General features: G+C 50.3%; 1 protein-coding gene across 2 annotated transcripts in view; it reads left to right on the top strand.

The window, feature by feature from the left end:
* CEP350 (centrosomal protein 350) overlaps positions 1–26,723 on the top strand; it is a 1,459,870-nt gene that overhangs the window by 552,868 nt on the left and 880,279 nt on the right. For both annotated transcript variants that reach the window (XM_086955422.1, XM_086955428.1), the window contains exons 15-16: positions 537–726; positions 15,964–16,181. In XM_086955422.1, the coding sequence (XP_086811548.1) occupies positions 537–726; positions 15,964–16,181 (408 nt within the window). The remainder of the gene's footprint in view (positions 1–536; positions 727–15,963; positions 16,182–26,723) is intronic.

Below are 26,723 nucleotides of genomic sequence, written 5' to 3' on the forward strand. Positions count from 1 at the left end.
GTTTAAATAATAATTACACAGCATGCGCGTATAACAATTATTGCGCACATGCAAATAACAGAATGAACACACATGAGAGCTCGTGAAGATAAGGCAAGCTTAAACAATAACTAAGTACAGAAAGTGTGTACAATATATATTACACTGCCCCGCGGTAAAACCACGAAAGAAACAGGAGGAATAAAGAAACAAGTTGGTGTATGCAGCAGTTACTTGCAAGAAAATTTCGCGGCACTTCTTGCCATCTATGCTGCTGCAGCCTCATCAGTGGAACGTTAGTGGGTAAAGAAATACCGGAAAGAAAACGACTTGCGAGGTGGGAAACAATGATAAGAGTTTAGGATGGTGTCTCGCCCCCCCCTGGGATGGCGTCGCGCCCCCCCAGGGGGGTCCGCCCCACAGATTGAAGAACACTGTCTTAATTAGATGCTCTCCTCTCTCTGTTTGTACCTGTATCAATGATGAACAGTAATAAACTGTTTCAGTGATTTTTACCTGAATGTTTTTATGTATTGTCTCTCCCTCTTATTTTCTAGAGTTTAAGTCTCGTAGTGGTACATCTCATCATCCACCTGAGCATGACAGATCTACACCCAGAGGAGACGGCCTATCCCAGAAAGGAAAGAAGTCTTTGAAAAGCAGAACAGCTTCTCCTCCAAAAGACAATGAATTGAACCAGGAGACAGACAGCACTCTGGAGGACCTTTCTGTCCATTCATTTGCTAGGTGAGATGCCATGTCATGCTTGCTACAGCTTTGGTTAACATCCCTCTGATGAATACTTCTAACCACAGATTCCTCACCTTTTAAATAACGTTCCTGACTGGGTCTGGAGAATTTTCCTAGCAATTTCCTTTCACTTTGGCAAGTGGTGCGGTGCGGCTCTACATCAGGTCCGTCCTGTCCTCGATGTGACATTGGGGCCCCTACATAGCTGCCACCTCAGGATGCTAGCATCAGATCCTTTGTTTCTTCACCTACCCATTGAAGATATGGAGTCGCTCCCTCAAATGCTGTCTGGCATAACAGATTTCTCACAATACATTGTTTCCAGTATGTAAGGGACAAGTTCCCTCAAAGTCAAGTTTTAAGCCATGCAACCCAGAGTGTCGACACCAGTGGGGAGCTGATAGTCCTTTTGGACTCAGACTGTCTGTCATCCACCATAGCATCAACGTATTCCGAATCCACCCAGACAACATCCCCATTCTGAATCCGAGACATATTAGCACCAATACGAAATGCCTGAGCCTGATGATGATGATGATGATGATGGTGAAAACCATATCTGTGCCAACAAGAACCTATTTTTGATCTACATGAATCAAGTGGGCTTGATACATCGCCTGACACAGGCCTCCATTCACCCACACCGGTTACAGCAACAGAGGAAAGTGACTCCTCTGCCACAGTTTTAAGTAGAGCACCAGAGGTACTAGACTTCACCCTCCAACTAATGATTTAACCCCTTCCATGCTCATGACGAGCTCAGCTCGTCATGCAGTACACTGCTTGTGTGCTCATGACGAGCTGAGCTCGTCATGAACAATGGAATTCAAAGAAGTTAAGCACCATGGATGAATTGCTGTAGCATTGATGTGGTTAAGATCAGCATCCTCACAGTTTGTTCATCCAGGACCCACCTCTCATGAGCCTCTCTTGACATTAAATGAAGCTCCAATTGATACACTACTGGTCACAACCTGGATCGTGGCCCCCAGTTAGTACGCTGATTGCAAGGACCACAGGCCTGCTCCGGGGAAGGACCCTCCTCCTTCCCTCCAATGCCCTCCCCTCAAAAATCCGACACCAAAGAGCCTTGTGTAAGAAACTGGCTCTATATATACTACACCAAAGTGAGGTACTGTGTATATAGAGTCCAAGTGTCCCCAGATGTTAAAGTTAGATAGAACCTCTCTAATAGTGGTAGCTTGGTCGAGCAGTATGGCAGCATCAGAGGACAGTGTTAAGCATTTGATGTACACACTCAGTCAGCAATTGAATTCACACACTCAAGAACTGAACTCTTGGCCAAATGTTTTTGTATAAAAATATACTGTTGTTTATTTTGAAAGCCAAGCAAGCCTGGCACAGGTAAGCATTAAATACTTTTCAGTAATTAGTTACTAGATATAGAACAGTTTGAAAATGCAATACAAATTGTACTTTGTTTGATTTACAGGGGAGCAGTAGTATGCAACACTTAGCAAATACAGTACATTGGAATGAATAGGCTTTTTCAGTAAATTACAGGTAAGTTACTTTTATGTTACTTTTTCTAACTCGGTGCTCTATGCCTAGATTCAGCACTGGGACATTTCCTAGCAACAGGTGAGTAAATGCATTTTTATTATTCGTGTGATTTTTAAAGAATATTTTCAGATTTCAAAACTCCACAGTTAAAAACTTTTTGGAGCTGTACATTGAAATGAATAGGCCGGCAAGCAGGCCACGAGGTTGTGGGAGCAAAGGGTTTAGGCTCAGGGAAAGTTGGGGACCAAAGTAGAACCAAAGGTGCACCCTCAGCTGCACTAGGGCGGCCGGGTTCAGGGTGCTGTTTTGAGGTTGGGTGCCCTGTTGTTTCGAATGAGGTTCTCCGGGACAAAGAAACACTGCAGGCTCGGGGATGAGGATCATCTGGGTGCAACCACCACTTTGAGAGGTAATTGGGGATGTCGTGGGTTGGTTAGGCACCGTTGGTTTGGGCACAGACCGATGGTCTAACCGCTCTGGTCGCGGTTGGGGGGTCCTCTGGATGGAGGCTGCGGGTGTTGTCTGAAGGAATGGAGGCAGGTCAGGGGTCGCCGGATCTCGTGTAATGATCGCCGGGGGGACCTCCTCCTGGTGGGTTCGCTGGTGCAGAGTGGGCTGGATTCGCTCTCTCTGGCTGGCACCAGAAGCTGCAGTTTGAACAAGTCCGGTGTTCACAGGAAATTCAGTCTTTGAAGTGAAAGCAGGCAGGTCCTCCGAGGTTTTTGAGGTTGCTGGCTGCAGGACACGCCGGGATCTCGCAGGAGCAGATTCGAGGGGAGGCAGGCCTGTAGGGCTGGTGGGGCCAAGTCAGTGGGCGTCGTCCTCTTATTAGCTCTGCATGGCTCTTCGGTCCATCTTCTTATCTTCTTTTCTTGTTTTTGCTGGATCTGAGGAATGAAGGTTCAGGGTGCCCCCTAAATACAAAATTTAGGGGCATTACAGGTAGGTAAAGGGCAGGGACCAATGAGTCCTCTCCCTGGGGTGAGTACACCCCCTATTCTGCCACTCTCCAGTGGGAGGGGGGCAGGAGCCTGTATCTGGTTGGCTGGGTCCCCCCATTCTCAAGATGGCGGAGACTCGAGGTTGTGCCTCACCTCACCTCCCCCACCTGAGGGGTGGAGATGGCAGAGGTGGGGGAGGCGAGGCACACCTCTCTTCCTCAATTGTTTTTCCCGCCGGTTCATCCGCCCAAAGTGGGGGTTAGAACCAGTGGGGACCAGTTGCTGAAAGCAGCAAATGGTCTGGAGAGGCTAACAAAGGCAGCATGCCTTTGAAACTTCTCCTTCGTAAACCCTGCCCATCCTGGGGGAGCAGGCTTGGCACCTCGTCCCAGGTTGTTCATTGTTTCAGGCCCCTAGAGCAGCAGCTCTCGACCCAGAGGTGCAGAAACATGTCTGGTGGTGGCAACCTAGGGAGCCACTCATTCAGGTCAGTAGAAGTTGGTCGAGTTTCAGGGGGCATCTCTAAGATGCCCTCTGGTGTGCATTATTCATTAAATCCCACACTGGCATCAGTGTGGGTTTTTGTGCTGAGAAGTTTGATACCAAACTGCCCAGTCTTCAGTGTAGCCGTTATGGTGGCGTGGAGTTCGTAATGACAAACTCCCAGCACCATATACTCTTAATGTCAGCACTGCACTTACAGTGCCCAGGAATTGACATGGACACTTTAGAGGTACAGGGCTCATGCACCTGTACCCTCAACACTGGCATAGGGCACCCAGCTAGAGGGGTAACTGATGTATGCCAGGGCAGTGGTTTGTGGGCATGGCACACACAGATGTGTGCCACGTCGACTCTTCACTTTGTTCTGCACCAAGACATGCAGCCTGAAAAGGTAGTGTGTCTGAAAAGGTCCAGGGCTTTTAAGGGTGGCACAATGAGTGCTGCAGCCCTTAGAGGTCTTCCCTCGTCACAGTGGCTAGGGTACCTGTGGTACCATTTGCTGACCTGAGGCCAGAGATGCCAATTGGGTTAGTTTTGAGGAAGGAACACAGGCCCTGTGGCCCTGATTGACAAGGACCCAGGGCACACCAAGAAAACAGCATCAATAGTCTGGCAAAAAGTGTGTGTGTGGGGGGGGTTACTGCAACAGAAACCCACTTTCCTACACTGGGTCCTTATAAAAACCTTACGTTGTCTAAACTTAACGAACTCTGAAAAGCATGAAACCTTACCATAGGACCTAAACCTACAAAAGCTCTCAGAACCTGCTTGCTGAGAATGATAGGACCTTGGATGGCTAGGAAGAAAATACAGACAATACAGAAGAGGGAAATGTCAGTGACAATGACGAGGAAGTCTCCAATCCACCTACTGACAGTACCTCTACTGGGAGTATTTCTCGTAGTACCCCAGATGAAGTAGATGAGAAAGCTGCAGTTCTCTCTACCTAAGACAGGTAAGTAATTACGTTTCAGTAGTTGGTACGATTTTTAAGGAATATTTGTAATTTTCAAAAGTAGACAGAAGAAATTTCAGAGAAAAACAGTCAATGGTTTCTTATGGGAGAAAATTCAGCTTATGGGTAATTACAGTTAAAATTACTTTTGCAGTTCAGTACTGGGCTGAAAGGTACAGTACTGGTTCCTCTCCTGATTCCAGCGGAGTAATTCGAAATTCGTTACTCGGCTGATTTTAGAGGAATATTTTAGAGTTTCAAAACTTCACCCTAGTTATTCAATGGAAAAGGTAAAAAGGGAACAAAGGCTGCAGACTCGGGCCTGAGATTCTTCAGGTGCGACCACCACTTCGAGAGGTAAGTTGAGATCTTGGAGAAGAGGTGAGTACCCCAAAGGAGGGTACAGGGGGCCGTGGGGCGCCGGGTGTCGTTGGGTGTCGGGAAATCTTACCCTTTGCGTTTGGAGGGGTCCCTGGTTCTGAGGCTGCAGGCGTCGTCTGGGTCGTCGAGGAGGGTCTATGGGCACTGGACTTCGGGTCCCAGTCGCCGGGGGGACGTCCTCTTGGTATTGGATCACTTGGACACGGGCCGGGGTTGGTGTGTGCAGAGTGGGCTGGATTTGCGATTCCTGGCTGGCACCAGGGGTTTAGCTGTTGGAGCAGAGCCTCTGCCCATGCGAGTCCCAATCTGTTAGAGGGTCAAGGCAGGCAGGTCCTCCGGGTTGTCCAAGGTTGCTGTCCGTAGGAGTCGCCGGGATTTAGCAGGAGCAGGTTCCAGGGTCGACAGGCCGGTAGGGCTGGGGCCAAGTCAGTGGGTGTCGTCCTGTTGTTAGCAGCTGCATGGCGGGTCTTCTTCTTGATCTTCTTTCTTCTTTTCTTATTGGGATCTGAGGAAGGAAGATTCAGGGACCCCCTAAATACTGAATTTAGGGGTGTTACAGGTAGGGCAAGGGCAGGGACCAATGGGTCCCTGTCCTGGGGTCGGTACACCCCCTAGCCTGCTCCTCTCCTGTGGTAGGGGGGCAGGAGCCTTGCTGTGATTGGGCAGGGCTCCCCATCTTCAAGGTGGCCGGATCCCTCGTCGTGCTTCACCTCGCCTCTCCCACCTGAGGGGTGGGGTTGGCACAGGCTGGCACCCCCCCCCCCCCCTTCCTGATGTAGGGCTTCCCGACAGTCTTCCCGCCAGAGTGGGGGTCAGAACTGGTGGGTGCCAGTTGCTGGGTTCAGCAAATGGTTTGGAGAAGCTCACTGAGGTGGCAGGCCTTTAAAGCTTCCCCATGCCCGTCCTGGGGGAGGAGACCTAGCAACTTGCCCAGGATGTGCATTGTTGCAGGCCCAGGAAAGCGGGGGCTCTCCACCCAGGGCTCCAGCAACATGTCTGCTTTGTGGCAGCCTAGGCAGCCTCTCAGTTCAGAAGTGGATTGTAGGTTAGTTTTCAGGGGGCATCTCTAAGATGCCCTCTGGTGCATTTTAAATTAAATCTCGCACTGGCATCAGTGCTGGTTTAATGTACTGAGAAGTTTGATACCAAACTTCTCAGTCTTCAGTAAAGCCATCATGGTGCTGTAGAGTTCGTAATGACGACCTCCCAGCACCATATACTCTTAAGGGCAGCACTGCATTTACAGTGCCCTGGAATGGCCTTGGGTACTGTAGGGGCACTGTGCTCATGCACCTGTGCCACCGCCACTGGCATAGAGCACCCAGCTAGAGGGGTGACTGATGTATGCCAGGGCAGGGGTTTGTGGGCATGGCACTCAGGGATTTGTGCCATGTCGACTCTTCACTTTGTTCTGCACCAAGAAACCCAGCCTGCAAAGGCAGTGTGTGAGTGTCAGGGTATAGGGCCTCTAATGGTGGCACAATTAGTGCTGCAGCCCTTAGAGGCCTTCTCTGGTCACAGTGCCCTGGGTACCTGTGGTACCATTTACCAGGGGCTGGCATGTGGCCAGAGATGCCAATCGGTTTAGGCTTCAATGCAGTTTTAGGGAAGGAACATAGGCACTGCATACCTGATTAGCAGGATCCCACCGCAAAAACAACATTTGATGGACAGAATGCAGACCAATGTCATACATTCACCCCAGTACAGAGATCTGGCCCTAAATCCATCGTTTTTTGCACTCCACCTGACCCCAGTTCAGACATGGCCATATGCAAATCAGCCTTGACCCTGTGCCTCATGGGAACAGTCCAGCCCGAACTGGAAAGACATGTCTTCCCTGGACCAGGTTCAAGCATCCTAGGACCGGTTTCTGGCTATCAGCCGTCTTCAGCCAGGATAGCTTGACTCCAGTGGTGTGGAGAGCACGGGACTCATGTCGAACATACCCGTCCCACTCTGGGTAACAAATGCAAAAACAACAATTGATGGACAGAATACAGAACAATGTCATTCACCCCAGTACAGAGATCTGGGCCTAAATCCATCGTTTTTTTGCACTCCACACCACCCCAGTTCAGACATGGCCATATGCAAATCAGCCTTGACCCTGTGCCTCAGGAACAATCGAGGAGCCCAGGGCACAGTCTGTCGAAGAACATCAGCAGTTCAGCACCAAGTGCGAGATACCATGCATGAAAGGGCACTTTCTCACACCATGTGGTGCAGGCCTCCACAAGTAGGTTAAACCCAAATGAGTTTCTGAGCACCCTGCCAGAGAGATGTAATGTATAGAGGCATTTTTGAAACAAATGTTCTCCTCCGACAATCTTGCCCTCATATTTGTAGACACCAGATGCCTCCTGTGGAAATAATTACATGCATTATGGGACATGGTGGTTGACATCTTGTCAACCTTCCCAGAGAACATTAAGCACAATCTCCCATGCTTTATTCAGGATGGCCATATTTCTGTGAAGTTCTCCCTATATCTGAAAGAAACACGTTAGTATTAGATTCCTTACCTTAGAATATCCCCAGGCGTCAGACTGGATCCGGAAATTTTTGCGTAGCAATACCCCTGCGCGTCGTTAGGTGTCGTCTCCGGCTCCGCGTCCGTCGTCGGCGTTGTCTGCGCCGGGATGACGTCGTCGGAGTACTTAGACGCCGCCTATGCGCGCTGACGTCAGTTCTTCTTTTTTCCGTGCCAGCTAGCGCAGATCCTGAGAAGCTCTACCCCTTAGTCACTTTTGGCTAAAACTTTTTTGATCATTTTTGATCTTCTTCGAGTCGCTCGACTCTTCAGGTGCCGGTAGGGATGCCCGGGTTCAAGCCCTGCTCGAGGTGTAGTCGACTGATGTCGAGTACCGACCCCCATCGCCGGTGTCTGCAGTGCCTAGGCCTCGACCACGACGACCGTTCCTGCTCCGACTGTCGAGCTCAGACGTCGAAGGCTAGGCGGGAGCGGTCCCGCAAGCGGCTCGAGCTCCGGCAGTCGGCCCCGCGCCATTCGAGGGCCCGGTCCCATGGGAGGTCAAGGGATCGGTCGCGGGGACGGAGCCCTCACAGCTCCGGAAGTCGGCATCGGTCTTCTGGTTCCTCCTCAGGTAAGAGGCATGAGAGGTCGGAGCGGCGTCATCGCTCCTCCGACCGCCCCCCCGACGCGGCCGGAGTTTTGGGTGGCACCACCCACGCGGCTCCGCAGTCGCTAGCGCCGCATCCTGCCCCATTCCTTCGGGTCCCTGAACAGGGTGCGACGCCGGAGGAGATCGAGCGGTACCTCATGGCCATGAGGTCGCTCTCTTCTCCACCAGACCCCACGGCGCCTTCGGGCCCAGTGGATCTGGCTCCGGGGCCTGGCGGGTCGAGTGCTCCAGCACCGACGCCGCAGACGGCTTCGGCCTCTGCGCCGCCGGCGACTTCGGTCTCGGCGCCGCAGGCCCCGGCCGGATCCGACTTCGGATCTGGGTCCGGATCGACGCCGGTCGACCTCACGACCTCACCGCCGCCGTCCCCAAGGGTGTCACCGCCGGCGCCGACTTCGGTCGACGCCGGCCCCAGTTCTTCTGTCAATCCCGTTCAGCCATCGTGGACTGTCTGGGTAGGGCAGAATTGACCAGCGTGGTGCTTCAGTACCATGCTTGGATTCACATTACAGGTTTTTTGAGCAACAATGGTACATGCCTCTTTGGAGACCATGCGGACATATCCCTGGAGTGCTTTAAAAAGAGCGAAGCAACAGCATGCTTTCTTGGATGAGCAGTTTTCCAAACACCTTTATCCCTTTCAAGGCCTCTTAAGACAGTTTCAACAGAGGCAGTATCAGACCTTGCCTCAACAGCAACATGACTCTCAAACCTTTCGAGTTAGAGGCCAGGAAATCGGCCATCAGCATCCATGGCTCTGGGGTAGTGAACTTCCCAAACCTACCTCTTTCCCTTCACAGCCATTGGATAACTGCTTTAATTTCCCTCAGTGGAGCATGATCGCCTGGTACGAGTTCGCATCACCTTTTATCTCAATGGGTGGAGAAGCATCATATTTGAGCAATGGGTACACCACATTGTCTGGAAAGGTTACTCCCTTCCCTTTCTGATCAAACCCTCTTCGGCATGCCTCCTACACCACAACCCCTCCCGTAGAACCATTTGTCCATATTCCGAGGAGAAGTTCAAGCTCTCGTGGCCAAGGGAGCCAGATAGAGGGTGCTGGCCCCAGAAATCTGGTCTGGTTGCTATTTCTGTTAGTTTTTGTTACTGAAAAAAGATAAAATTCTTCACCCTAGCCTCACCTTATTGCCTCTGAACTTCAAGTTCAAAATGCTCACCCTGGCCCAAGTTTTGTCTGTCTTGGATCTAGGAGACTGGATGGTGATGTTTGTGCTGCAGGACTCCTACTTCCACAGATGCTACCTGTGGTTTCAGATTAGCCAAAAGTTCCAAGGTGTTGTTGCTCACCTTTCAGTGTTCACAAAAGTGATGGTGGTGGTTGCTGCCCATCAGTATTCCTGTACCTCGATGTTCGGTTTCTAAAGGCAGGCTCGCCTCAAACAGCTGTAAACCACCTCCAGACAACGGTCCACTTGTTGAAATCATTGGGTCTCTCTATCAACGTGCTGAAGTCATAACTGACTCCTTCGTAGAGGCTCCATTTCATTGGAGCCATTCGGGACATGGTGCTTTTCGAGCCTTTTCTCCACCTCAGCAAGACCAGGACATTTGGGCTGATCTGATGTTTCAACCTTCAACCTGGGTCTCAGTGAGAGCAGCTCTGAGGCTACTTGGCTTCTTGCATTCTGCTTGTGCACTGCTCCAGGTGGGACATGTTGGCTCTGCAGTGGGGTTTGAAGTCTCGGTGGGCAGGCAATTAGGGAACCTGTCAGAATACATTCTAGTGCTGAAGGAGACTGCAAAAGACCTGCAGTGTTGGCTGCTAGACCTCAATTGGAGCAGTGGCAAGCACTTCTCCAATCCCACCCAGAGCTAATGCTCGTGATGGATGCATTGTTGCTTGGTTGCGGAGTTCATCTGAAGGAGGTACAGATCTGAGGTCGCAGGTGGAAGTTTGTTTGCACATCTACTTGTTAGAGCTGCTGGAAATAGACTTGGTACTAATAGTACCTCCCATCCACAAAGGGGAACGGGTATAGGTTCTGACAACACTAACTTCATGAGAAACTGCAACAAACTGGGAAGAGTGCAATTAAGAGTCCTGTGCCAGGAGGGTTTGCACCTTTTGGAAGTAGCGGATTCATCAGAGTATTTCCTCGATTGTACAGCACCTAGTAGGGTCTTTGAATTCCAGGGCAGACAAATGCAGCTGACATTGCATACGAACCTCAGATGATGGCTGCAATTGGAGATGGCACAGGGCGTCTTACAGCATTGGGGAGAATCCTCGCTCAATCCTTTCACCACTGCAGAGAATGTACACTGCCCAAGCTTCTGTAAGTTGAGTACCCAATGCAGGTCTCACGCTGAGGTGCCTTTCACTTGGATCGGAGGTTGCTAGTCCTATATGCCTTTCCACCTCTACCTCTCCTGCCCAGTGTTCTGGAGAAGATCAGGAAAGACCAAGCCCAAGTCATCCTAGGACTCCAGACTGGGAGAGGAGAGTGTGGTAGCTGGTATGTCTGTCCATGAAAATATGTCCTCCAATCTGGCTGCCCGTTGTTGAGGACCTCCTGTTCAAGCAGTCTTAAACCTGAGCATGCTCTAGCAAGAGTTAAAGGTTGTATGTCGGCCCTTTGGCCTTACTTTGTTGACCTAATCAACCATCTTTAATCAAGTTGCAGTTGTTGATGCCTCAGTGGGACATTAACGTGGTTATCACTTTCCTCATGTGTGACCTACCTATTTAGAAAAAGGTAGAGCTGTTCTCGGCACCTACATGCACTGAAGACGTTATTCATCACAGCGATTCATCAGCTTATTGGGTGAGTGACTTGCATGCGCTGACTGTTAAACAGTCGTACACACCTTTTTTCCAGACAAGCTAGTCCTTCGGACGAAAGCAGCATATCTCCCTGAGGTTGTCATGCCTTTCCAGTTCGGGCAGTTCATCACCCTGCCAGATTTTTTTCACCCTGTCACATCAATCTAAAGAGGAAGAAATATTTTATCGCCTTGACCCAAAGAGCTCTAAGCTTTTACATCCATTGCACCAACAAATATTGAGTGGACAATTGGCTGAGAAAGGGGAAATCTGTTTAGAAAAGCACAATCTCCTGATGGATTGTCTGGTGTATTAAGAAACAGTCTCCAGAAGACCTACATGCTTCTTCCACCTGAGCAAAGGATGGCAGAGCAGGCGCTTGCTGTACCAATTTTAAACATGTTCCACGCTCCCATTTGAGTGTCTTTACATACATTTAGGAAGTTCTCCTATGTGGATAGCTGCCAGGTTTGGTGGGTTTGGCATGGCCGTAGGGGTGGGTTGCTTTTTGCCGATTCTGTTCTTCAGGGTTCCCTGGTCTGGCCATTCCACAGACCCACCACCTTGAGAGGTACTCCGTTGTCATAAATACAGAAGGTGAGGATTCTGCTGTATCCATCAGAAGAGCAGATTACTTAGTTTGTAACAATCTTCCTAATGGATACTCTATCTAGCTGCAGATTCCTCACCAATCCACCCAACATCCCTTTTTGTGGAATGGACTTAAGTAGTTCATACCTGTAAGATACAAAACTAGAGATCTGCACACTGGCACAATCTGATTATTGAAGGCTCCATGTGCAACAGCATGTACAGATATCAGAAAGAAACTAACATCACTGTGCCGATGTGGCAGCTGTGTAGAGGCTCCAATGTCCCATCCAGGGCTGGACAGACCCGACACGGAGCTGCATAACATCACCCACTGATGCACAAGCAAACTGCTGAGAAAACTTTCCAGATCCAGTCTGGCACCTGGGGTTATTGACAAAGTGAGGAATCTGCGGTTAGATACAGTATCCACCAGAAAGATTGGTACATAAGGTAAGTGACTTCTTCATTTGCTGACATGCTAAATTAGTCCTTCCTTGCTATTTAGGCATTCTCTGCAGCAGCCATTGTGTTTACTTTTCGCACATGTTGCCTGTAACGCGTTCGATTTCTCTAGTGTTACATTGATTCTGTCAACAGCTGCCCCATGTAGGCATCCTTTCAACAAATACCAGTTGGAGCATTCTGACAGTGGCTGCCTCTTTTATACACACATGAGGGGTGAATAGAGTGGGTAACATAAAAATACAAATACATGTATACACAACAAATAGAGAGGGCCCCAATAGGGCAAATCACTCTATTTGAAAAAACTGCCCTCACTCACATACCAAGGTATGTGACATGCTTCATCATCGGGCCTGCTTACAATACGCCCTGGTGTACCCCACACAGGGCGGAGCATGAGGGAGGGGGAAAAAAATAATAAATTTCACTTAACACTGTGAGAAGTTGGCCTGATATTCAGTGTTCACTATTCTAGTGATCACTATGTATCAGTCCAAACAACCCTTATGGTGATTGGTTGTAAGTCAACCGATAGACCAGCTATCCTAGTAGCATGGACAAGAGCCGTCTTCGGGCTAAACTCTAGAGGGCGTGTTAAGCCAGCTGTTATGCCATCACATATACCCCTTGAACACCAAGTGAAAGGACACCACACAAGTGTTATGAAAATAAACAGTGTATTTATTTAGATCACAACAGCCCTGTACTCTTTATGAGGACAGGGTACTAAGCACACAACAAAACTCTTACGAAAATACTTTAAGTTGCACAATTTACACAAATGCCCGAGGGGCACGAAAAACCATATACTATGAAAGTGGAATGCGAAATTACTAGCAGGTAAGTACTGGACTAATAGGCTTTGGAATCGCTAGGACTACGTTACTGAACCTTCAGATTACTAGTAGGAGGCCTAGGGGACTCTGGTGCAGAGTGTGCACTCTCACGCGGGATGCGGGACAAAGTCTATGGAGGCTAGTAAAAGCAAAGTTAGTGTTCTCGGGGGAACCCGACTAGGTAGGTCAAAAAATAAAGTAGATCTGGACCCTTGGATAGTGAGGCTATGCTGGGGCACCGAAATGCCGAAGTTACCTAGCCCAGGGGCTGCGGCTGCATAGGTCTGAAAAGACGTCGGGAATCCTCGTTGACGAACCAGGAGCCTGAAGAAAGAGTTGCTGGCAGGAGACCAGTGAAGATTGTTCGAAGTGATCCAAGCCTGGATCGAAGATGGATGACACCTGAAAGCAGAGGGGACCAAGTTCTTAATCACTAGCCAGTGATTGTGTGGGCACCAGGATGGCACCGGGCGAAGTCACCTCGACCAGGTGAGTGGGCGACGCTGGGCTCTGCAGTCTCACGGACCAGGAGGCGTTGTCGGTGACCAGGATGGAGGTGCGAGCTGTCCCACGATGATTGATGCTGTCGACGTCGCTGGACCCAGGATTGGGGCAACAAGTCTTGGCAAATTCAAGCCCACGCGGAGGACCTAAAATGGCGTCTGGAGTGCCTTCTTTTGGAAGGGAGCAAGGGCCAGTCTGGAGCAACCAGACCAGCAGTGGTGATGTCGTCGGGCGTCGTCGGGAAGGCCACAAGCCAGCGGGCTAGTAGCCAGACAACGCGGTGAGCAGCAAAAAGCAGAAGGGCCCCACGCAGATCTCGTGGATGCTGGGGGGCTGGACTTCGGTGCTGGAGCTGCTCAGGGTCGGGGCTTCTCGGACCCCAAAGCACTCACCAGAGGATCCCTCGGCGGTCGTGCTAGATAGAAGTTGTGCAGTTCTGATGATGGCCGGTCCCTCGAGGTCTCGTCGCACCTACGGTTCTCAGCTTAGCTGTATAGGTAGGTAGAGGTCAGAGGTGCCAGGGAAGCCGGGTCTCATCGAGCTGGTCAGTCGGATTCCGGAGGAAGGACGTGCAGCAAACCGCAGAGTTCTTAGATGGTGCCTGCGGATGCAGGGTGACTACTCCTTAGCCACAAGGGAGAAATCTTGAGAAGAGTCGAGAGTTCCTTTCATGGAAAGTAGTTTCTTGATTCAAAGATGATCTAATTTGGAAGGGTCCCCGCTCCTGCCTTTATCCTAAAGAAAGGGGTGGGTACGCGACTAGGTCCTGCCCTAGGGGTGGGACCAGGAAGGGGAGTGGTTACACCCCTCTCCCATGCCCGACTTTCCCCAGGCCAGGGGCTGGTGTGCCCCTGGAACTGGTTCTAGCCGGCAGATGGGTAGTGAGCACCGGGGTGCCACTTGCAGTCACCTTCCTGTAAAGGTCTGCCTACCCAGGATACACAACACCCTGTCTGGGATGGTGCTAGCACCGCCCCTGACAGGAAACCCTTTGTCCAAGCTCCCCTCGCTGGAAGGACTCCCAGCTGCAGGGGGTCAGACTTGTGTCTGTGGTGGCAGCATCCATTTTGTGATGCTGAGGCTTGAGTTAACTTTAACCGGGGTTCACAGTTACATACATGTCGTGTCCCTCTAGAAGGGTGGAATGCTAACCCCGTCGCCAGAATTGGCGAGGGGTTAGTATTCCAATTCGTATGACACCTTACTCGACATGTTTTGATAAAGCGATACCAAAGATAGCATTTAACCGCAAGGATTATAATGCACTTAAGAGTATATGGTATGCGTTATCATGGAACAGCTATTAGGACTTGGTTCCGCAAGCTGCAAACGGGCTCAGCTCATGCCAGAGCACCATCTCACACGATTCCAAGCACTCTGCCTTCAGGATTGTCAAGGCCTGCCATAGGAGTGACTGATAGGAATCATGCTGTTTACGTACCCCCACTCATGATGTTATATAATGTGTGGTTCACTTACCGAGTTCATATAAATTACAAACTCGAACTGGTGTCCGGTGTGGAGGACGCCAAAGAACACAATCTGAAAAGATAAGTGCGGGAGGAGATGTTACCTGCCAAGTCTCCCCTTCCCTGCTGCCTCTTCTCAGAAGCTTTATAAAACAATTTCTTCACCATCCACTGATCTTTTCTGCCCACAAACTCCCTATATAATTATGTCAACAATACATCCTTTCATTCATTCCGTTAATTGCCTCATATATACGTTTTTCTGAAAGATGCCTTATTGGGCCAAAGACAGTCTAACTGCCTGTTCTCTTCTTTGAAGACTTCTTCCAAATCCTCATCCATCAAAGATGCATTGTCATAAAACTAGCCTTTCTAAAGGATATTCTTCTAACAGTTGTCCTTTGCTTGAAGAGTTCCATCAGCAAAGAGGCCTGCACTTCTAATGGACATTCTGCCATTTTACTCCCAGACATTCTGCAAACAGCTGTTCAGTTGTCAAGAGTTACTTTCCCCGCCCGTCTTTTTTTTATGTAGACTTTTCCTTTAGCATGCATATACATTACACCAGTATAATTCTTCAATTATTCTTCACTGGGGAACACCCTGAGATTTAATATATGCTTGTTCTCTTTGCCTTTGACCAGTATTTCTTGTCATTTGCTTGTTGCTTAGCGCGAATAGATGTGTGCGAATGGCAGAATCTCCTCACTTTGACTTCTTGCTTTAAACTTTTCATGTCGTACAGCGAGTTGCAGGCTCTCCTCCTGCTAAATGTTCTACTTGCAGAAACAGTCCATTACTGTTGAGACATTCACATCCTGTCATTTTACATAATGTCAGTCCTAAGAGAGGAGCCCGTAAAGAAGTGAAGGTGTTGGTACTGTCAGTTCTAAAAGAAAAACTTGTAAAGAAGTGAAGGTGTTTGTGCATCATACAGTGTTTCTACAGAGCACACACAAGAAATTGGTAAGGCTAGGATAAAAATGTAGAAATATTCTAGTTAAAAAGCTTGGATACTCCATTTTGCATGTGGCTCTATTATGGTCACTGCAGGTTGGCCAATTGTCTGGGACCCTCATCTGATATTATAAATGTGTTTTCTTGTTTCCTTGGTCTCTTCCCACCAGTCTGTCATCTGATACTGGAAGGTCAGAGCGGACCCCCAGAGCTCCACTATCTCCTAGCTCCCAGAATTCGATCCGCCTCGACTTTTCTGAGAAACCATTCAGCCATTCCTCAACCCATGGTGCCATGCATTCAGCTGCAGCTGATGTTCCTGAAGTAAACATCACCAGTGATATGCCCAGTATAAATGTCCTACATAACAGTTCTGGTGCTTCTGCGGGTAAGTAGTATCCATGTACTATTGTTTGATGTGGTTTTTACATTTGTGCTCATTAGCTTTAGTGCTCAAAAATGTACGTTTTGGAAAATCATCCATAAGACTAGTAGAAATCCAAGAAATTAGGGTGAAAAATATGTCCCTTGGGATGATGGCTCGCACATCACTACCACTTTATGGGTGGTCCTCCTCACTCCCAGCATGCCCACAGTATCATCTGCAGGGCTCGACCAATCTAAAAAATCTTACTTGACCTGCAGGTCGAGAGAGTAGACTTTTCTACTCGACCTAATATCAATACACTTGACCCACAAATTGGTTGCATACGAATTTTCTTCAAAACATTTGCAGTGCCAACAACCCAAGAAAACGTTGGGCAACCAAAATGTAAACAGCTTATTTTTATTTAATACCCAAGTACCTCGCTAAGATGTGTCTAGCCTCACAAAAGCAGTACAAAAGGGGGTGGTGATGGACGGAGCATCTGAATCAATCAAACACTCACACCCAGTCAAAAGATCTGGGTTTAATCCATCACCGTTCTTTAGCCCACTCTGTCACCCCAGTTCAGACATGGCTATATGCAAATCAGTCTGACCCTGTGCCTCATGGGAACAGTCCAGCCCGAACTGCCACTTACAGCCACATGTATTTCTCAGCTCCAGAAATATGTCGGGTATCTCCATTGCGGCAGCAGCTCCTTCTTGTGCACAGCGACCGGGCCCTATGCCACCACCACCCCCTTTTGTACTAGCCTCACAAAAAGCATAAACAGCTTTGTAATACTGGCAGGCTAACAGGCTGTTCTGACGACAACTTGAGTTCTGCTTACAACGCACTAATTGTGTGTGCTTTAGGCGCAGCAGACTAAACTACTGTAGGACTGTAATGCAGACCCAGGCTCCATAACCTTCATAAAATAATTAACTGAACAATGAGAGAACAGATGATGCAGTGTCCTGGGCCCCTAACCAGAGATCTGTCTACCTTGCTCACCCACACACCTCCCTCCCTCTCTTCCTCTGCAAGTTACACAAGCGGCCATCGGCACCTTGGCTTGGTCAGCTGCTGTACAATTCGGTAAAAGAACGCTATTTACCGTGAGTTACCGAGAAGGTAATTGTGGCACGCACAAGGGATTGAGGAACTGGAAAGTGCTGATGCCTGCCAGAAATGTCAGCTACGGCACCCGTTCTAGAATGCCACCCACCCCATTACACAGGTTCCCGATGGTAAGTTACTCAGCCTACTAAAGTGGCTAAGCAGACGGTGCGGAGTCAAGCTTTGTGCTCCATCTATTCAGGCTCTACAGCCTGTGTGTCGCATGTGTTAGTAAGAAATGCAAGACTAGCACACACACACACACACACACACACACACATACTGTTGAGTCAATAAATGGATGTGTATTTTTTTACTGGGCAGGTGAGTTTATTTACTGGCTGCAGGAAATTCAAGTTGCTTGACATTTTTTGTTCCAATTAATAAATAGCCAGATCGGCGGAGCCATCTGCGAGGAGAGAGATGGACTTAAGGTGCAGAGGTGTAGAGCTGCACTGGCGCTCAGAATGGCGCACATAAATGCTCTCTCTCAGCCTCACATGAATAACAACTGAGCAGTAGCTACGCGAGGAGAAAATGATGCACTAGCTGCGTAAACATGTTTATAATGCGCAGGTCGTGGTATCAACATCTGGGAAAGTAAAAATCTGTTCCATTTCAAAAATGTTTGTGTAGGAGAATCACCAATAGTACACTCTGGGCAAGATGTGGGAAGAGTCCGCCACGTTCTAGAGGGGGCCGATGGGAAATTACACACTGAAACAGAGCTTTTCAAGCTTTACAACCCAAAAAAATTGAATGTAATTTGAAAAGAAGACGTGTAACATTATTCAGTGCGTTTTTGAACATAGAGGCTCCGAAAAAATCCACTGTAAATGCAATCCAAGTCGCGGCCGGTGTAGGTGCGGTAGGCCCCACCATCCCTTACTGCCCCACCCCACAGTGCTTTCCTGCACCGGCCACGACTGCCCATCCCAACACCTCAATCAGACAAGAGCCCCTGAACCCGTGGCTGGGGGAACTGTTCCCATCCAGGCGCACCTACCGTCCAGGGCCCCTTCGCTGCGAGATTGAGCTGTCCTTGACAGGCGGTAGCTTACATCACAGCCCGGGCAGAGCTCCACTCACATGGCCTCCCTGGATGCCTTAACACCCGGGGTGCAGGAGAACTTCGCCACTGCTCGGGCACCAGTGATGCTCATAGCTTAATGCCAGTGGAGTAGCCACTTACGGAATATGGCAGTCCTACTGTGCTCTGTGGTTGAAGATGCCCGTGCAGGCCGGGGCTTGGAAAGGCAGCTTACACGCTTCTCTGGCAGTATATCCTACCACAGCTAACTGTAATCAGCCAATGAGAAGCGTGTAAACATGCGTAGCATATAATCATCCGGAGAGCACAAATTATCTTCTATCATCTGATTGGCTGATTGCAACTAGGCCTCACCAGGCCGAGCCCGCGCTGCAATCAGCAAATCAACACCTGTGCTTTGCCTGTATTTTTAGATAAGCATTTCAGCATGCTGCCCACTAGAGCCTTCTCCTGGCACTGCAGCAGCTGCATGGAAACTCAGGTTGGGACAGCAGCAGATGCCACTCGCCAGGCCGGTCAAGTAGGCCTGAAAACTGGCTCGCCCTTGAAGGAATTGACTCGCATTTGCGAGGGGGCGAGTACATTTTTCGAGCCTTGATCTGTAGGCCCTTTTTTTCCTGAGGTGGGATGACATTGTTTTTACCAGTAAGATTCCCTGAATCAAGTCTTTAGTTGTCTTCTTCAGTCAGTCAATCAATACATTTATTTGATTTTTTACAGTAAGAAACATAAAAGTATGATAACATCATAAACAGAACAAGAAGAAAAAAACAACATCTTTAATAAATCACATAATACATAGTCTACCATAGAAAATTACTAGTATATATTAAGTCATTAAAAAAGATCTACTGTCCAAGTTAACCTTTAAAACGAGGAGTAAAAAAAACACATACCCATTGCAGATTCCTAAGACGTGTAAAAAAGTTAACACCTCAGCACAAGGAGCCGTTAAGACCTCCTGGCACACCCTATCCCTATTCAAGATGGTGCCTTCAAATAACTCAGTGTCTATATTTCCAGATACCTGGAGGAATCCCGGGACCTTACCCTCACCTCTCTAACAAACCGTGTGGTGGCAGGCCTACAACGTTAGGTACTTACTTCCCTTGCAATTTTTAGGTCCTCCTCCCTCTAGCTTTGTGTGTTCCAAAAGTATCCCCTCCTATTTCACAGTGCTGGTCTCTGAGTCTGGCGATAATGACCTGCTCTTTCTTGTTGCCCAAGCACCTGCCACGTATTGCCTGCGATACACTAATAAAACCGCTGTACGATGGGGGTGCAGGTATGACGGCCCTCCTTCTAGACTATAGAGCAGGAAGCCTACTAGTTGTGAATGAATGGCTGACGGGTGGATGCGATGAGCCGATCTATAGGACCAAACCTTCGCTCCTAAATTTGGACTGGGTGATGAGGATCTTATATGACAACCCCTTTCCACCCCTTCCACATAATCTCCTGTAAGTCACTAAAGATGTCTTCCAATGTTGGTGAGGAGTGACGAGGGACTTAGTCTGGGGAAAGACCCTGATGCAACAAACCCTGCTATGGAGAGGCAGACGACTTAGACACACGACACAACTCCAAGGCTTTGTCAAGTGGGACAGGATTGGCATTACAGTCCTTGGGGACGTATGGGCAGGGAGCATGATACATTCTTTTCATGAGCTTCAAACACAATTTTCTCTATCCACAACACAATTCCACAAATATCTCCAAATATGACACACCCGCCAACCCTACGAGTCCCAATTAACAGATGGGTACTGTAGGAAGCTGGCTCTTTATATAGTGCAACAAAAAGAGGTACACTGTGCAGAGTCCAGTCAAACCCCAAAGGAATTACAGAGGCACAAATGACACCCCAAGTGCTCTTTTGTGGGAGTGTGGGCGAGCAGTTGGGCATATCCGAGGGTAGTACTAAGTATTTATTGCACACACAAAGGCAGCAAGTGAGATACACACTCAATAAAGAAATATGACACTAACGTATAAAAATAACACTTAATTTTATATGAATTTATATACCAAGATTGGAATCAGTTAAGTACTTCTCGTGTTATGGGGGCGTGGCCACGAAGGCGACCACGATGGTCACCTTAGCCTGAAGCTCCGCCGATCAGGCTTTACAAAATGCATATTTCTCCGATGTAACTACACCCTAGCTGCGGCAGACACCGTCCATCCGCTCCTGATCATCGACCGAGCAGCCTGATGCTTGAACGGGAAGGCGACTGTGGCGTGCTGGCCTAGCGCGGCCTGGGCCGGCACTGAGGACTGATGCGGCCTTCTGGCCTTCCCCCCACGACGATCCTGCGGCCTGAAGTGGCGGTGAGTGCAGCCCTGGTGTGTCCGACACTGCCCTGCGCACCTTTTTCCGCTGCCCCTGCGGGCTCCCCCCTCCACGTCCCTCCCGCTGCGGCTCCCGGCTTGACCCAGGCATTTGCGGGGCACTTGCAGGTCCTTTGCGGCCTGGTGGGGGTCTCCGCGCTGGGTCCTCGATTGCGGGTTGAGGTGGGCTAGTGGGGAGGCCCCTACGCTCCGCCCTGAGGCAGTGGCTGCGCTGGGCCTTACTGGGCTTGCAGACCCCCCCTCTTTGGCCCCCCTGTGTGCCGACTGCCCACTGTGAATTGCTGCTGCCTACCTGGGGAGGGAGGGCACAAGTAGTAGTGCGGACTGCTGCGCTTGAAGTCCACCTAGGGGGGTGAATTTGAGGACGCCTGCTGTCTCGGGAGGCAGATGTCTCCCACACCTACCGGATCACGCTGAGGGCCTACTTGGTTTCACGAATGGGCACCGCCACGTCCTCTGCGCTGTGGGAATCTTGCTGACGCCTTCCGGCCACTCCTCGCCTCCATTCTCTGGCGCTCCTACTTTGTGGTGAGTCGTGGACACATTGCTGCTTCTCCATCTTGCACTCTCTTCTGTGCTTTGCCTGGGTCCGGCCTCTGGACCGCTTTCTCCTTACCTGTGGTCTCGTCTGTGTGTACGTCCGCCATCCCTCAGGGCCCCCCCACCCCCTCGCCGTCTACTGTTTATTCATCCTTCTGCTTGCCACCTCTGTAGGGACGCCCTTGCACGTGCATCTTTTTCCTCTCCACTCTTTGATTACCCCGCGGCTGCGGCTTTGACAGTTCTCCAGCTAACCGCCCTCCTCTACCTGCGGAATGGGGAAGAAAGACCCCTACCAGCGAAAGTTACAATTTGATAAGGCTTCCGGCCCCACCTCAGACGTCCCCCCTGGTCCAGCTAACCGGGCCATGGGATCATATGATTCTGAGGAAACTGCCTCACTCACGACGGCTATGCTTAATGAAATGAGGGCCGGTTTTAAAGCACTTGATGGCCGATTTGATGACTTTGACAAAAAATTGGCTGATATGGGGTCTAAGATTCAGGTACACAATCGAAGACTGGACGTGGTTGAGGCAAGGGTGTCTGACATCGAAGATGGCGCGTCGACCTGAAGCGGTTAGACAGGATGGAGAAGATCCTCAAAGATGTAGCTATCAAGAATGAGGACTTAGAGGCCCAGAGCCACTGGAATAATATACGAGTCATCGGTGTTCCGGAGACGAACGCCACCGGGCGTATGGATGTCTTTGTAGAAAATCTGCTCACAGAACTGTCCAACAGGGACACGTTCACTCAGGGCTTCATGGTGGAGCCCGCCCATAGATCGTTGGGCCCTCGCCCGGGTCTCCCTCTGCGACCCATCATTGCCAGACTCATGAACTTTAGGGATGGAGACGCTGCTCTCCGTTCAGCTCGAGACTTAGGAGACGTCTAGTGGCAGGGCAACAAATTGGCCTTTTTCCCTGACTTCACCATCATGGTTCAGGAGGCAAGGCGCAAGTTTAACGGTGTCAAGGCTACTCTGAAAAATCTGGGCCTGAGATACGGCATGTTATACCCGGCGAGGTTGAAGGTTGATGTGGATGGCAGATTTCGCATCTTTGATACTCCCTCTGAGGCGCAGGACTTTTGCCATGAATACAAGAAGAGTCGCCCAGGGGCGGCGGTCGTGCTGCGGACGAACTCCCCGTACCAAGGTGGTTCGCAGAACAGTGTTGACCTATTCTTCAATCCCGTAACCGGCTGACTGGTTGTTGCATTTCTTGCTGTGTTCAACACTTTCGTTGTTTCCATATTTGCATGTCTTGATCTTTATATTTGTATGCCCGGCCGGCGTGGCGTTGCCCGCCCTATGGTGAATACCAAAGTGTCTCTGCTTTGCACGATCTCTTTGCGAAGTGCTTGTTTGTTCCTTACTGAACTAGTGGTTTTCGCACTGCACTCATGTTTTCTCAAGGAAATTGGGGTTTGCCTCTTTGGGGTTAATAGGAGGCAGGGTGGTGGGTGGGGTGTTTGCTCAATTCCATTGTTTGTTCTAGACTCATTGCTCAGTTTGTTCGTTTGTGGCAGAAGATTTGCATGCTGTACGATACAAAGCTTATTAGGATTTCCAATGGTTAAGCTAGGTCATCAGCCCGGCCCTTCCGGGCTCTCCCTGATGTCATGGAACGTTAGTGGCCTGAACAATACTAGCAAGCATTTGCAATGCAATAGGTCTCGCATTTGCAAGAGTTTGAGCTATTGGCATTGTAAATGACAATGCCTTTTATTTATGTGTTGGTTTTCAAAACAGAAAATTAATAGGCATTGTCATTTACAATGCCAATGGCTCCAACTTTCGCAAATGAGAGACCTATTGCATTGCAAATGCTTGTTGTCTCTGTGTGCAGCTAAAATTGTTTGGTGAAACCCTGCAGACACCACACCATACCCGACTGAAAGCACCTGTACCCATTTATTTACTGGAGCAGTGATACTCAAAGTACGGCCCGGGGGCCACTTGCAGCCCTCTTGACCTTTACAGGCGCCCCCCCCATGGTGAACAACAGCACAAGCTGCTGTTTAATGGCTGAGCAATAATATTCAGAAACAAAAATGTTAAATAAACGGGTAAGCACTTCTTTATTTTGGGAGGGGCATGGTGTAGCGCCCCAAAGATACACCCCTGATTGGCTTGTTCCGTGGGAGGACGTCCCAGGATTGTGTCCACGTTGCAGTTCAGGGTGTGTTACTCTCTGTACTGTGAAGAAGCACAGGATGTCAGAAATGTAAGCCTTACCTTTGCCTTGTTAAATGCAAACTCTCCCCCACAAAGTTGTCTGAGAGGCAGCGAGGTGGGGGGAGGGTACAGAGCGGGGGTGCTGACATTAATGTTACATCACAGAAGTCATAAGGAGTGTGAAAATTCCAAGCATCTGAAGGAAACAGGTTAGTATTAGATTCCTTACCTTAGAATATCCCCAGGCGTCAGACTGGATCCGCAAACTTTTGCATACCAATACCCCTGCGCATCGTTAGGCGTCGTCTCTGGCTCCGCGTCCGTCGTCTGCGCCGGAGTGACGTCGTCTGAGTACTTAGACGCCGCCCATGCGCGCTGATGTCAGTTCTTCTTTTTTCCGCGCCAGCTAGCGCATATCCGGAGAAGCTCTACCCCTGAGTCACTTTTTGACTAAAACTTTTTGATCATTTTTTTGATCCTCTTCTAGTCGTTCTCGACTCTTCAGGTGCCGGTAGGAATGCCAGGGTTCAAACCCTGCTCGAAGTGTAGTCGACCCATGTCGAGTACCGACCCCTATCGCCGGTGTCTGCAGTGTTTAGCCCTCGACCACGACGACCGTGCCTGTACCGACTGTCGAGCCCTTACGTCTAAGGCTAGGCGGGAGCGGTCCCGCAAGTGGCTCGAGCTCCGGCAGTCGGCCCGCGCCATTAGAGGTCCCGGTCCCACAGGAGGTCGAGGGACAGTTCGCGGGGTTGGAGCCCTCGCAGCTCCGGAAGTTGGCATCGGTCTTCTGGTTCCTCCTCAGGTAAGAGGCATGAGAGGTTGGAGCGGCGTCATCGCTCCTCCGATCGCCCCCAACGCTCGCCCAACGCGGCCGGGGTTTTGGGTGGCACCACCCACGCGGCTCCGCCGAAGTCGCAAGAGCCGCATCCTGCCCCATACCTGCGGGTCCCTGGGCACGATGCGACGCGGGAGGAGATCGAGCAGTACCTCATGTCCATGAGGTCGCTCTCTTCTGCACCGGGCCCCACGGCGCCTTTGGGCCCAGTGGGCCCGGCTCCGGGGCCTAGCGGGTCGGGTGCTCCGGCACCGACGCCGTCGGCGGCTTCGGCCCCAGTGCCGCTGGCGACTTCGGTCCCGGCGCCGCAGGCCCCGGCCGGATCCGGATCCGGGTCGACGCCTGTCGACCTTACGACCTCACCAGCGCCGTCCCCGAGGGTGTAACCACCGGCGCCGACTTCAGTCGCGCCAGCCCCAGTTCTTCTGTCGCTCCTGTTCAGCCGTCGACACGGCCCCGTTGGGAGCCGTATGAGACCGCGGTAGGTACATTCCACTTTAATGAACAGGCCCGATTGTTGATCCTGGCTACCAGGAATTGGGTGATGACGAGAACTGGGAAGGGTCTGAGGACCCTCTGACACGGGAGTGTCAGGACCAAGAGGACTGGACAGTGGAGCTTGGGGAAGCCAGTGGCCTGGACCTCTCTCCAGACACTGGTTTTGTCTCCCCTCCTACCGTGGCTACGGAGGAGGAGGCAGCGTACAGTGTAGTGTTGATGCGGGTGGCTAAGGTCTTGAACCTTACGCTCTTCTCAGCGGCCGTGAGGACTAATCTCCTCACTGAGGTCCTCAAACCGCAGGCAAGCTCGGTCGAGCCTCTGCTGCCGTTCAATGAGGCCTTATGTGATGTTCTGCTGGGCACTTGGTCCAAGCCCGCCTCAGGACAGCCTGTGGACAGGAACGTGGCCAGACGCTACCGCCCGGCTCCGGGTGACCCTTGCTTCCTGTCGACCCACCCCATCCCCGAGAGCCTGGTTATCCAGGCCTCCAATTCCCAGACCGCATTTTCGTCGGCTCCTCCCGACAGGGAATCCAAGAGGTTTGAGCAGTTCGGTAAAAAAGTGTTCTCGTCCCTGAGTTTGGGACTGCGGTCAGTTAATACCGCTTGCCTCTTGGGCCGCTACACCCACACCCTGTGGGCGCGGTTGCGGACGTGCTGCCACAATGCCCTGAGGAGGTCAGTGTGAGAAGTTGGCCTGATATATAGTGCTCACTATTCTAGTGATCACTTTGTATCATTCCAAACAACCCTTATTGATGATTGGTTGTAAGTCAACCTTATAGACCAGCTATCCTAGTAGCATGGACAAGAGCAGTCTTTAGGCTAAACTCTAGAGGGCGTGTTAAGCCAGCTGTTTTACCATCACATATACCCCTTGAACACCAATTGAAAGGACACCACACAAGTTGTTATAAAAATAAAGTATATTTATTAATAACAACTCTACCCTGAACTCTTTCAGAGTCAGGGAGCTAAGCACAATACAAAACTCTTAAGAAAATACTGCAAGTTGCACAAATAACACAGATGCCCGAGGGGCACGAAAAACCATATACTCTAAAAGTGGAATGCGAAATACTAGCAGGTAAGTAACACGATCCAGAGGCTTCAGGACCGCTAGGGCTACCTTACTGGACCCTAAGGTTAGGAGCAGGAGGCCTAGGGAATTTGGGTGCAGAGTGTGAACTCTTACGCGGGATGCGAGACAAAGTCTATGGATGCTAGTAATTCTAAAGTTACTGTTTCCGGACGAATCCGACTAGGTAGACTAAAAATGAAAAAGGATCTGGACACTAGAATAGTGAACCTACGCTGGAGCACCGAAATGCTCAGGTTACCTAGCCCAGGGGCTGCGGCTGCATAGGGTTCAAATGACGTCGGGAATCCTCGTTGTAGTCTATGGAGCCTGAAAGAAGATGTTGCTGGCAGGCGCCCAGTGAAGATGTTCTGTGTGATACAAGGCTGGATCGGTGATGAAGACGACCTGAAAGCAGAGGGGACTCAGTTCTCAATCACTAGCCAGTGATTGTGTGGGCACCAGGATGGCACCAGATGAAGTCACCGCGATCAGGTGAGTGGGTGACGCTGGACTCTGCAGTCACACGGGCCAGGAGGCGTTGTCGGCGACCAGGCTGGAGGTGCGAGCTGTCCCACGATGGTGTCTGCTGTCGGCGATGCTGGATCCAGGATTGGAGCAACAAGCCTTGGCAAAGGCAAGCCCACGCGGTGGAGTCAAAATGGCGTCTGGAGTGGACCAGGAGGGTCCAGGGCACTTCTTGTTGGACAAGAAGCAAGGGCCAGTCTAGAGGACCTAGACCAGCGGTGAAAATGTTGTGATACGTCGTCAGGAGGGCCACTAGCCAACGGGCAAGTGACCGGACAACGTGGCAAGCAGCAAAGAAGCAGAAGGGCTCCACGCAGATCTCGTGGATGCTGGGGGACTGGACTTCGGTGCTGGAGCTGCTCAGGGTTGGGGCTT

This window comes from Lissotriton vulgaris, chromosome 1_1 (assembly GCF_964263255.1).
Source record: "Lissotriton vulgaris chromosome 1_1, aLisVul1.2, whole genome shotgun sequence".
Classification (NCBI taxonomy): Eukaryota; Metazoa; Chordata; class Amphibia; order Caudata; family Salamandridae; genus Lissotriton; species Lissotriton vulgaris.